Genomic DNA, 12,629 nt, shown 5'->3' on the forward strand with positions numbered 1-12,629 from the left:
CCATGGCATGGTGATAAAAAAGAAAAAAAACACGGTGCTCTATAACAACTTAGACAAAGCTTTGCTTGGATGCGTCCCAATACAGGCATGGTTAGAAAACTACCAAGCCAAGAAAGAACATCCACTGCATCTGTGAAAGGATGATGAGAACAGACAAAGGACGCAAACCCTTGCGCCAGCAAAAAAAAAAAAAACAATCACCGCAGCCTCGAAAACAGTCGAAAGAGACTGAGAAACGAAGTTGTATATTCGATGTATAGCCCCTCTATAACCGTCTAGTTTGTGCACTTCTGTGTCGCTCGGCAGTGTATAATTCGGCATATACTACCCATCCCTCAAGTACTTTTTCTTGTTTAGCCATCTTCGCTCTTCTGAGCGCATTCCTTGTATATAAATAATGCATTTCACGAAGACCAGCCCAGTGGCGCTTTTTTTCCCATCTGCATACTGTATCCAGGACGAACATTCCTCACTGGTTCCGTAATTACCTAGCATTTTACCTTCCTCATATTGCTGCATTGACATTGAAACCAGGGCGTATATGCGAACAACTTTTTAATGACCCATTAATTATTGCGCTCTTATCCGCAATGGCCCAAGGGCGTTAATTACAATGCTATTTGCATAGTTTACGGTCGCACGAGCAAGGCACCAGACCGCGCAGCGAAGCGACGGTTAGCATATTATCTGTTTACAAAGGCTTTCGAAAGCATGTAGTGGTAGAGAGGGTGCATGCTTCTCGCAAAAAGCAAACAATTCTGCTAATGAATTTAAGCACGAGCAGCTGGCAAGACCCTGGCCCCATTTCATTGCGTCTGTTCGTGAAAGTGCGCAGATACGGGTGCGGTTTCCAACTGATGAGAATAAACGGGAGCACAAGTAACGCCAGGCCTGCCATAATAAGTAATTAGTGCAGCCGAGGCCAAAAACATGGCACCGAATTCGATTAAAGTTAGGATTTCTTAAGCACGCGGCTTTTGGTACAGAACTTCCGGAATCTATATTGGAGATATAGGAAAAACGTAGGGTGAATTACGCGCAATACATATGCACGTTAAGGGTTCCAGACTAAGTTGCTTGTTTCCATACTAGCTACAAAATTTCCGTGTATAGCCTTTGTGAAAAACATAGAGTTAAGGCTGTTTGCTTATAAGCTGCATAGTATTGCTGTCTAGAATCTCTAACGGTCATGAGTTCCAGAGTGGTGACGACGAGAACCCTTATCTTCTAGAGTTTTTAGACGCTTACTACTAAAATGAAGACACACAGCAAGGTCCACGATAAATAGCTATGTAAGAAAGCTTCTTCGGGATAAGCGTTGTTACTTCAGAGGAGCTGCCCCATTTTTCGCAAGGGCGGAAGAAAAAATTGGCCGAGGAGCCTACATTGCCTCGGCTGAAAAGACAGACCAGATTCAGATTCACTTTGTTTGCTCCATTTTTGATGCGCGTACTACATCTTGGTGTTTTATGGTAGCGACTTTGGTGGCGCTCATCTTATGTTAAGAACGAAAGAACACTCAATAAAGAATCATTCTGCGCTCTCATTTTTCTATCAAAGCAGCTGCGAAGCAGAAAAGAAAAAGTAAAAATTCCGCCACAAAAACAAAAAGAAAGTTCTGAAAGTGCAAGCAGTAACATACAGCACATGGCGACTAAAACTGTTATCTGAGATGCCTGATAGCACGTTTTGCAAAGCGCCCCTTCGCTCCCCACCAAGAAATAAAAAGGAAATATAAAGGAAAATATAAACAGAAGACAAGATGAGGTGCAGTTCTGCTGAGATGGAAGCTGCTTGGAAACTCATGCTCTGCGTCATCCGAAGCCGTACGCCTTCTAAAATACCTCTTTGCAGGTAGCTGAATAGGAGGCTCGCAAATGCGCTTCCCTGGCGGATTATCCTTTTCACAGTGTCCATTCCTGGAGGCTGCGGCGCATCATGCAGGGTTGCGACACAAGACGAACAATGTGGTGCTTTGGCGTGAAAGCTTTTCTATTCTCTTGTAGTTGCCTGGTGACTGCTTTTAAAAGTGCCCTTAGGAAAGAAACAACAATACCTCACGCACGCCTTAAAAGCCGTGTGGGTGATGCCTCAAAGCTAGAGTGATGCGATCGAGCTGCTCTGAAACCCACGGCCTCGCATGGACTTGCATGTGCGCCCACGAAATATTGTTGAAACCTTATCGAGCCGAGCAGGCGTGTGCGATGTTACGCTGCAGTATCGCAACATAAATGGTGAGCTTAGAAGTACGTAGAAAACGAAACAAATGGTCTCTTCGCAAAGTGTAGCTGCATATGTGGTCATGTAGGGACCTTAACTCACCCGCTTCTATTCCTCTCCGCTACTTTTTCACATTTTTCTTCTTCTGTTTTTATGCCTAGTGAAGAATAAAAAGGTGCTTTCCTAAGGTCTGCTCATTGGACGAAAACAAAAATTGCCCACTCGCAACTGTGGATTAGATTTGAACTTTTGAAAGAAAGGTTAGGCTTAAGAAAGCGCACTTTTTCGATGTCTTTAATTTGTATGGAAAAGTAGAAAGAAAGGCTTTTAAGTGTAAAAGAGACATTTTCAGGGCATCTGAAGCACTCATGCCTGAGCATATTTCTTGTCACTGCCACTCGTATTTTGCTGTCAGTGAAAGAACACACGTGACGCAGTTTAGCACTCTCGAATACGGACGCGGAATAGCTCATACTACTATAATCGAACGTGCAGCCCCCCAAATATTCTTTGGGTACCTTTACTACATAGGTGTCAAACCTATGGAATCTGTCATATCTTCAGACATTACAAACAACAATTAACATTTTTTGCCGGAAGGAAGACAGTGCAACATTAATCTCAACAGGAATAAGCAATATAGATGTCTAAAAAATTTGTTATGGCTGGTCGTGTTGCTCTGCTACTCTGCCCCTCTGCAAGCCTGAAGATGGTGAACTCTGCTAAAGCAACTAGAGAACGCTATAAATAAAAAGAGAAAAACACAAACTGTAAAGGAAAACAAGAAGAAAGGAATAGCAGTGGTCAAGAAAATCTCAACATTCATTACTCTCCAACGTTTGACAGGATGTTGCTCTAAAACATTGAACAGCAAACTTCGCTCGTCCATTTCATGTATTTTCAAAGTGTATTTTCACACAGAGCTCTTTTCATCTGGTAATTGTGACCTGAGCTGTCACAATGTTACACTAACGTTAGACCTTTCGAATGGGCGGGAGAAAGCAGTGCGGGATGCACACGCTAAGCACGCAATCTAAGCGCTTCCTGCGTCCAAATCTGGTGGGCGCCGAAGTGGCCCTCACGGCTTGGTTTAAAGAACTCTCCCATTATAAAGAAAGAAAACAGCAAAGTATAAGCATTCGCCAAATCTCTTACAACCGCTGGGGGAAGTGGACGTCAGTTAGAGAAGGTGAAATGGGCGCAGCACAAAAGGGAGAGAGTGGTGAATGAGAGGACAGGGGGAGAACTCATTAGCATGTTGCGCGAGTCCGCGGGCGCGCACTCACCGGCGGGGACGATGGTGAAATTGCACGGCGTCTGCTGCTTGCCGATCTCGTTAGCGCCCCAGCAGAGCAGGAAGCCGAAGTCGTCTTCGTTGAGTGGCGAGTAGACGGCCATGCTTCGCGTCAGCGCGTGGCTGTAGCTGGCCAAGTCAATCCGCTTGCCGCTCGACGAGCTGTTGAAGCGCCAGTAGAAGGTGACGTCAGCCGGGTCCGCCTCCAGCTCACAGCGCACTGACACGGACTCGTGGCGAGAAACGCCGTAGATGTGCTTCTGGTCTGCCTTGCACACGGGGGCATCTGCGAGGGCGGGAAAGCGGCGGGGACGTTATGGGAGTAGCGCGTTTTGCTGTGTTCGGTGGCAGTTATAATGTTTCGTTGCAGAGTGAACGTTGCGGCTTTGCCAAAACTACGCGTTCCACCGAGAACGATCATGCGCTAAATTAAGAGAAGGCCTAGAAGGCGCATACTCGTCAGAACGCATCAAAACAAGTCAGCATGGGCAAGAATATTTCGGAGGTTGCATACTTGTGATATCATACCACTATACTCAAGTAGGAGCTTGGAGGAAATAAACAAAGACACTGAATGCGCCTTCAAAACACCCCTCCCCAGGATTTGTTTTGGACGGTTAGTTTTCGCTGCTACTCGAGCTGCTACACGCTGCTCCACGGGTAAGCTAAATGGGCAACGATTTGAATTGTTAGCCTTCACTGGGAGGTGTGGAGCGTCTTTATTTGTCCCTTTTTTTCTTTAAAGTTGCGTTATTTGAGCATTCTCTCCTTCCAGACATGCATAAAGAAAAGAAACTGGCGGGCCAAGGGAGGCACTAGTACAGTGCACAAGACATCGCTGTGATTGCGCGGCAGACACTACGCACTGGATCTCTTTTCCCCGCCACTGGAGAACGAAGCCGAGGCATTAGTGTCGTCCGCTCTTTAAAACGTGTTCGGATTAGTCTGCTTGGTCTGCAAACAAAAAAAAACAAGCAACTGCCGCAGCTCACGACACCACCGGGGCCACGCCGACAACCGCGCCCGTCGAAGTGGACATTCTAGTCCCCTGTAGCAGCGTTTTCAGTGATGCAGCAGGACCAATTGTAACTCAAGGTCCCTAAAATGAGCCAGAAGTTGAAAAAAAACATGCTTTCAGCTAGAAAAATGCGAGGAGCCTTTAGGTACCATTCGACTTTGAGCCATAAAGTATCTAGTTTTTTCGATCCCATTCATCCTATCATACACTTAGAAACACTGGTAATTTTCAACGGTACTGTTCGCTACCCGCCGCGGTGGCTCAGTGGTTAAGGCGCTCGGCTGCTGGCCGGAAAGACGCGGGTTCGATCCCGGCCGCGGCGGCTGAATTTCGATGGAGGCAAAATTCTAGAGGCCCGTGTACTGTGCGTTGTCAGTGTACGTTAAAGAACCCCAGGTGGTAGAAAGTTCCGGAGCCCTTCAATACAGCCTCCCTCATAGCCTGAGTTGTTTTGGGACGTTAAACTCCAACAAATCAAATCAACTGTTCGCCGGGATGCGAATAAAAATTGTTGGAACCAGTACGTCGTTCGCAGCTTTAGCGAGGGAGAGCATACTGCCAAAAGAGAAAATGGACACCAACATAGACTACGCGAAATCTCTGTCACCGCAGCGCAAATGGGAACTCAGATCAGACTACTCCCAGTAAAGTATTCGGTGCGCGATGTAATGAAAGTTTCAGGGCACAACCCATAACTGCTCCACCACGTGCTAAAACAGATGCTCATGTAGCCATGCCCGGAAATTCTGCACAAGCATACCTTACGACGGGAAGTTAATTATAAACGCCATTAATTTATATATCATAAGGTTCCACTGCTACAATAAATATATCCGCAGATCTCCCCTTGGAAGGCTTCCATTTTTTTTCCTGTTAAAATTTTTGTTCCCGTCAAAAATGTTCTCCTTGCTTTTCAGTGGCACTCTTAAGTACTCGTGATTGATGGACAAAATTTAAAAAAAAAAAAGGTTTTACTACGCACCGAAAGAATGGGCCATTACATTTTATGTGTTTCTAAAAAACAATATCCGAGAACCGTTTTTCATTTCATTACCTTTCATTATTTTTTTTTTTTACAGAATGCGTGCCCTGAAGACATCGCACATCGTCTGCGGTATACTTCCGTTTTATCCTGTTATAAAAGCACGAATAAACGAGTCCGAAAAATGCCGAACGGTTTGCGTCGTTAGACCAGGTGCTACCGAGGTGCTCTAGCATTTCGGTTTTCATTCTCTCGTTGGTCATTCTCTAAAGTACATTGATAGATCTCTGGTGGATGTCATACCACTCCTGACAGAGTGGTGGAGCTGCTAAGCGATGGGCCACTGCTCAGTGATGTCAGGTGCTGCCGCAGAAGGGGGTAGTGGTAATAAGGTTGCTCTTTACGAACTACCTCTCCCGATTAATCATTAACTGAACTGCCAACCTACCACAGTGAGCAGTTTGTTTGCAATCAAGGGGGCAGGTTGTTATGACTTCACAAGGTCAGGTGACCTAGGTGGCGCATTTGCCAATTAGACGGGTGCACCCAGCCACAAGCTCTTCAAGGTAACTCAGGGACCGACCAAAAATCGACCGAACCAGCGAGTGCATTCAGAACACGAATAAGTCTATATGGTAGTAAACAGGAAGCGAGCTGTCATCTAATGAACACCCTTTTATAAAAGGGAATGCCCTACTAGGCAGCTTACTCTCTTTATTGCTTCTTTCCGTTTAAAGTGCGGGAGTTCTATTGCTAGCGCACGAAAATTCCGAGAGAAGTAAACTAGATGGCAGGTGGGCCAGCTAGATAACGTGACTCTGTGACGTCAGCACAACCTGCCCACCCACAGTAACTACCGCAGACAACGACTAAGCGGCTGAGTTGAGCGCACTAAAAAGAATTGGTTTTCAGTGAGCAATAAACTAGAAAAATATTAGGCAAAAGAAAGTTTCAGTTTAGTCGTACACACGGAATGCCTCGCTAATAGCTTCGTGTGTTTTGAGTAGTAGCAATTGACCCAAATACGTCCAGCTTTAATTCGTGATTACACGCATGCAATCAGCGAAATAATCACTTTTTAATCATTCTAGCACAGCCCAAGAATACGGCGACATTATAACTCTGCAATGCGGGTTATGTAAAAGAAATAAGTGACCGTTTTAGCGATATACATCTGATTATTATTATGAAACTTTGTAGCTTGCAAAAAGAGTGCGCAAACACCAATTAAAGGAACAGTGACAAAGAAAGAAAACAAATGGAAAGAAAGGAGGAAACGCGAAGATCCAGCAAAGGGGGCGGAAAACGATAAAAAAAAATTATGATAAGCGCATTTGCTGTGAGCGCGTGACGCCTAGAGTGCTGTGCTGCTTTACTATGCTGTCGTTGGAGTCTGGGGGCACTCTACGCCCAAAGTGGCCCAAGAAAGCAGTTAGCTATGGCGACGACTCCGAAGGCGCTTTTACCGTGCCGTTTTACAAGGCAGAGGACGACGTTTATGTCCCTCCCAAAGACGCGCCACTCGGCTTCTTGCTTAGTTTTGGCTTTTATTTTATGGATCCTAAAAAATGCTGGTCGCTTGGCCACAGGCGTCTTAGTTTGATCCTTCGTATACAGGCTGACGAGTACCGGACTTGCGCTACACCCATTCCCTAGCGGCCTCTACCGCACGCGCTCGAGCACACTCTGCAATGGCAGTTGGAAAGGAGGCCGTCAGCCGTAATTATGGCCTGTTTTATATCTAACGCGGTTTAGGACAGCAGGTAATGGTCGCCGTTAGCGACTGAAAAAAAAGAAGTAATAGCATATACCAAATTTAGTACCAGAAGACTCAAATATAGATGAAGTGCAGCTCTTATGAACATCTAAGTCTCAACTGAATGCATTTAATATTAAGGTCCTGTTCTGTACAGTTCCTAAGCCATTTGTGTAAGTATCAAAGTGTGCTAACGGGCGAGGGGTCCGCCAGAAAAGGAAAGGCAGGAACGCAGTCAGTTCTGCAAGTCATCTACTCATTAAAGGGCTCGCAGTGTACGGTTCTACTGCACATTTGAGGCTTTTCGTTTTAATGAGCGGAAATAACTCCGAGCATAATCTGAGAATCGTGGTCGTTCACGCTAAAATTGCTTTTCGCCCTTTTCGGTGAACGTTTCTTGGGACAGCGAAGAACGTTCTTCAGATGCATACGTTCAAGAAAGTGATGTTGGTGCTTAGAGACAAAGTGCCATGCTCATTAACATCCGAGCCAAGCGCAAGTTTCACCCTCTGGCCAAGATTGAGCTGCGCCTTTGGCGTTAGGTACTATTCGCTCAAGTGTATTTATCTGAAGCTGAGCTATGCTATAACATAAATTCGAAGAACCCTCACACAGAAGTTTTGTTCACCATGCCCCAACACCAGCCTTCGAAAGTGACTCACACTTGATGCGCAGCATGAACACGTTGCTGGTGCCTTGGCCCTCCCTGTTCATGGCGATGCATTTGTACCGGCCGCGGCGCAGGCGGTGCACCTTCTGCAGCACCAGTGACTGGCTGCTCACGATGACGCCGGCACTGGTGTTTGTGGTGACCTCGTTACCCTCGAAGTACCATGTCACCTCGCTGGCCGGTGGGTTGGAGTCCACTTCGCAGTCAAGGTACACGTCGCGGCCCTCTCGAATGTCGTCCTCCCGCAGGTTCTGGCCTAGTCGCAGCGACACCAGTGGTTTGTCTGCGGACCGTAAATGCATACGAGGAGGCAGGTTTAATCTGAAGAGGTTTTAGAATTCGATGAGTTATGAGGGATCGAATGCGTGAAGCTCGAATATAAACTTGCGAAGTATTTTTGTGCTGGCATTTTCAATGCGCAACTTATTGCGGAATAAAGAGTCATTAGGGTTCAGTTATATCTGCAGCGCACCGCGAGGGCATGGGTTGCAATTATGACGTCACGAACTGCGGCGCTACGTTTCCAGCGAAGAAACGGTTGCTTGAAGGCAGAAAACCGGCATCGCCAAAGATGAAGTTCACGATGCATTGTTTGGTGACATCGAATGACGCAAGGCAGCATGTTGACAATAGCAACGTAAATCTGAAATTTCGGCAACAATGATGCCATCACTAGTTTCCCCGTACTTTTGCAGTGCAGTGAGGAGACGCCTGAACACTGTCGCGGTTTTCATCCCCGATTATGTGACCATTTTAAATGCTAGCACAAAAATACTTGGCATCCTTTTCTTAGAAGCTTCGTTCATTCGAATTCTTGAAGAAGTTTTATTTCTCAAAAAACAATTTCAGGTTCATTTTAACAACCATAGGGACACCGCGCTTTCTGTTACCTTTGGCTTTCTTGTTTCAAGTTTCAAGTTTCATGTTTGTTTTATTTACACCATAGATATGGGTAGGTTCGGGTAAAAAAGTAATCGCAGATCATTTGAGGGACCCCCGGACCCCCCTTTACATCGCATACAGCAGCAAACATCGGAAGATCGGTCCAACGCTATAGACAAAACTTTTTACACAGACACAGTTATACATACAAAATATTTTATACATCATCAAAAATATACTTAACAACGTTTTTCTGCTGATTTAAGGGCAGCTTTAATTTCGCGCCCGCTGCTTTTGGAAATATCGACATTCATGGACTGTCATTAGTTTAATAAGTCTGACATATTGTAACATAACATCTGATTCCCGTAGTTGGTGCGGCAAACAGGAATAAACCATTTTTCTGCATTGCGTACGGTATAAGCGGGTACAGTTTGAGTGAGGCAGGTCAAGTCTAGAAACGTTAGGTTATTATATTCTTGAGATTTCTTGTGTCTTAAGTAAGTAATATCGGTACAAGCTATAAACTTCTATAATCTAGTAGTGCGAAAATAAGTGATCGGTAGGGGCATGGTAGTCAACATTGGCAATATAACGGACAGCTTTCTTTTGCAGCATGTAAATTTTATGCATATTTGTTTCTGTTGTAGTGCCCCACACCACAAAACAGTAGTTTAGCAGTTAGCGATGGTATGAAGGGGTCAGTGCAGGAATTCCTTGAGAGCTTTCCCGTTTGTCACTCACTCACTCACTCACTCACTCACTCACTCACTCACTCACTCACTCACTCACTCACTCACTCACTCACTCACTCACTCACTCACTCACTCACTCACTCACTCACTCACTCACTCACTCACTCACTCACTCACTCACTCACTCACTCACTCACTCACTCACTCACTCACTCACTCACTCACTCACTCAAGGAATCAAACATTCAATCAGTCAATTATTGAGGCAATCAAAGAACATCATCGAGTCTATGCAAACTAAATTGCAAGGTTCTAAACTTTAATAATCCTTGCGTTGCGGCTGTATCGAAGACTTCTTTTTCTGTGTACGCGTCTTTGTTTCCGCTATTTAGCATTTCTAAAATTTTCTATTGAGGAGTGAGACAGACAGTTGCGCCCTTACATTTTTAGAAAAGTAATTTTTCCCTTAGCAGGCCCTCAATATATTTGCGAGGGGGAACGAAGCATTGAAATATGATGAAGGCGACGATATGCAAAGCACGTCGAGGGACGCTACCAATTAAACATGCGGCACGAAATGGTGTGAAAGGCAGGTGAGCAGGAAGCAAAACTGGTCACTGTGTCCTACCGATGGTTCGGATCCCACTCGCGCCTATAAGTACAGCAAGTTTTTTTACCTCCCTCTAACTCGTAAAAAATGTTCGGGGTACAAAGGAAAAGTTTGAGCATGTTCTGCGTGTAAGGGTGGTCAAACGGGCTGGTTGGACTGGGCTAGTCAACGGGCTATGTAGGACGACACAGCGCTGTGTCGTCCTATCTTGCTTAGTCCGTGTCTTATGGGTGCGCTCTTTTTTCCAAATTAACATTCTCCTTCAAGTTCTGCTTCCTCTTCTTGAGGTTCATCTTCAGTTTTGGATGATGTTCGCCTGAGTTTTATGACACAAGGAGCTAAAAGCCTGCCTTGTTTTAAAAAGCCGGCACATTGCAATTGCGTATCCCGTCTGTATAGTTTTTTCTTGTCTAGATTGTTTCGTGAGGGACTGTGAGCCGGCGGCAACTGCCTCCTAAACACGGTACCACCATGTAGAAATGTACAATGCAGCAGTGCCTTAGGGCTGCTGAACTAGTCTTATGTGCTAGGCGTTCTCAATATAAACGTTAAAAAGTTATCACAGCCTTCTCCTCAAGAAAAAAAAAAAGCATGACATGCACCCACGCTAGAGGTATGCTTCTCTGTTGCAATCGCGGAAGGAGATGGAGATCCCTGAAGAGAAGCATAAGATGTGCACAGGCTTTAAAAGGATATGTAGATGTCTACTGTTTGGCCTCAAAGCCCCTAAATATCACCGAATACAAAGCTCCCTCCGGCTCTGGGTTTACTCTAGGCCAGCAGAGAATAGCGTTAACGCGAATCGTAATCTAAGCACATCTGAGTTTTTGCATTTCCGGCCCTTAAAGATGCAGATTCCTTCGTAGTGAGCACACGAGCTTCAGGCCTTACTTTGCTTTTCTTCTTCGAGCTTTTACACCTGTTTCGCACCTAGCTGAGTGTCTCCGCCAGCACCGAGGACCAGGAAAACCTAATTTGCTCCCTGAATAGGATTGCGACGTTAGTAAATTAGAGAACCGGGACACGGAGCGGGAATTACCGGCACATCGGGCTTTGCTGAAATCCCAGCGGGGGCACGCAGGCTCTGTTCACTTACTGGGTTTACGCAAGTGAAGGGGATAGCCTTCAGGACCGTACCGGTGCCGTCCTCATTCATGCTCCAAAATGTTGCAAACACAAAGCAAATGCACGTAGCGCAATCACTGTGCCTTCTCTCGATCTATTGTGTAATTCAGCTGATGAAGGAAGGTGCAGGCGCAACATACAGCTGTGAAGATTGGCACAAAACTTCTACATATCATGAACGAAAACGACGTTCGCAAGATTGCGCGCAATGCAAATGTGATCAGATGTTCCCGCTTATATCAACGAGAAAGGAACCCTGGGAGAGAACTCATTTAGGGCCACTTTCTTCCGTTTCTGAAAAGGACAGTAAATTTCAGAGTAACTAAAGTTTTACCTAACTTCTCATTAGGCTGTGTGAATGCGCTCTCGAGGAGTGCAACTTTTTCAGTACATAGCAGCTGGTTATTGGCTTGCTGGGTACTACAGGCTTTACAGCTAAGGGTTCAAATACTCTACACTGTAATTAAGTTTTCAACCTTCAGGGTGCGTTTCCGTAGCTATAATTCGCACTCTTGCTCATCCTAAAATGGTGCAAAGTACGATAACAGCAGCGTCCTCAGATTGCGGTGTGAGAGCTTCACTTAAACCCTTTTCGCAGCTTTGCAGTTTCACCAGCTTTGATTGCTTCACAGGTTCCCGAGTACAGGCTGCTAAAAGGCGCCGATCACTTTTGGGCAGCCTGAGCTTCTAAACGGAAGCTAAACAGTCCCTATGAAAAGCTGCCGACGAGCTGTCGCAATATGCACTATAACTATGGAACCCCCGATAATACTGACGGTACCTAGATACATCTTTCACGGTGTGTCTGCACCTGTTAGCAATCGGGTTACATTCTTGGTGTGTGAACAATGTTCACGACATAACTTTTCGGAATGCATTCTAAAAAAGAAAAAAAAACTTCAAATGGGTGAATCGTCAGTACAACACGATAACACAGAAAGAAGACGCTATCGTGCGCTACGTAATTATGCCGGCGGAATAAATCCACCGTCAAAGTCCATTGGAATGAGTCAAACAAAGCTCCTCAGGAGATATAGATCAACAAACACTCCACGGGTCAAGCGAGTTAAATATACCCCTCGTAAAATGTGCGTGCGTGCACTAAAAGTGCTGCCCTGCCCAGTGCATCTTTTTTGAAAAAGAAAAATTAATGGTGTGGAAAGGCCCTTAAACACCCTTATGGCTGCAAACTTTGCACTGTGTACGTTGACAAAGATGCTTGCTGACGCGTATCGGACGCTTTTACTCCGGTGGGCTTTTCCGGCATGCTCCTGAAGCGGCCCTGAAACGATGCCTGATATTTTTACCGCATCGCCGACAGCCATTATGAATAAACCGGTGACGACAACATCAACGTCATTACTCCGATGACGTCCA

General features: G+C 45.5%; 1 protein-coding gene across 1 annotated transcript in view; it reads right to left on the bottom strand.

Annotated features, from left to right (window-relative positions):
* LOC149339585 (neural cell adhesion molecule 2-like) overlaps positions 1 to 12,629 on the bottom strand; it is a 156,631-nt gene that overhangs the window by 24,671 nt on the left and 119,331 nt on the right. Inside the window, exons 10-11 of the mRNA XM_089550952.1 lie at positions 7,933 to 8,223; positions 3,507 to 3,800 (exon numbers count right to left, since the gene is read on the bottom strand). Coding sequence (XP_089407078.1) covers positions 3,507 to 3,800; positions 7,933 to 8,223 — 585 coding nt within the window. The remainder of the gene's footprint in view (positions 1 to 3,506; positions 3,801 to 7,932; positions 8,224 to 12,629) is intronic.

Source organism: Amblyomma mixtum, chromosome 6, assembly GCF_055824585.1.
Source record: "Amblyomma mixtum isolate Tamu chromosome 6, ASM5582458v1, whole genome shotgun sequence".
Classification (NCBI taxonomy): Eukaryota; Metazoa; Arthropoda; class Arachnida; order Ixodida; family Ixodidae; genus Amblyomma; species Amblyomma mixtum.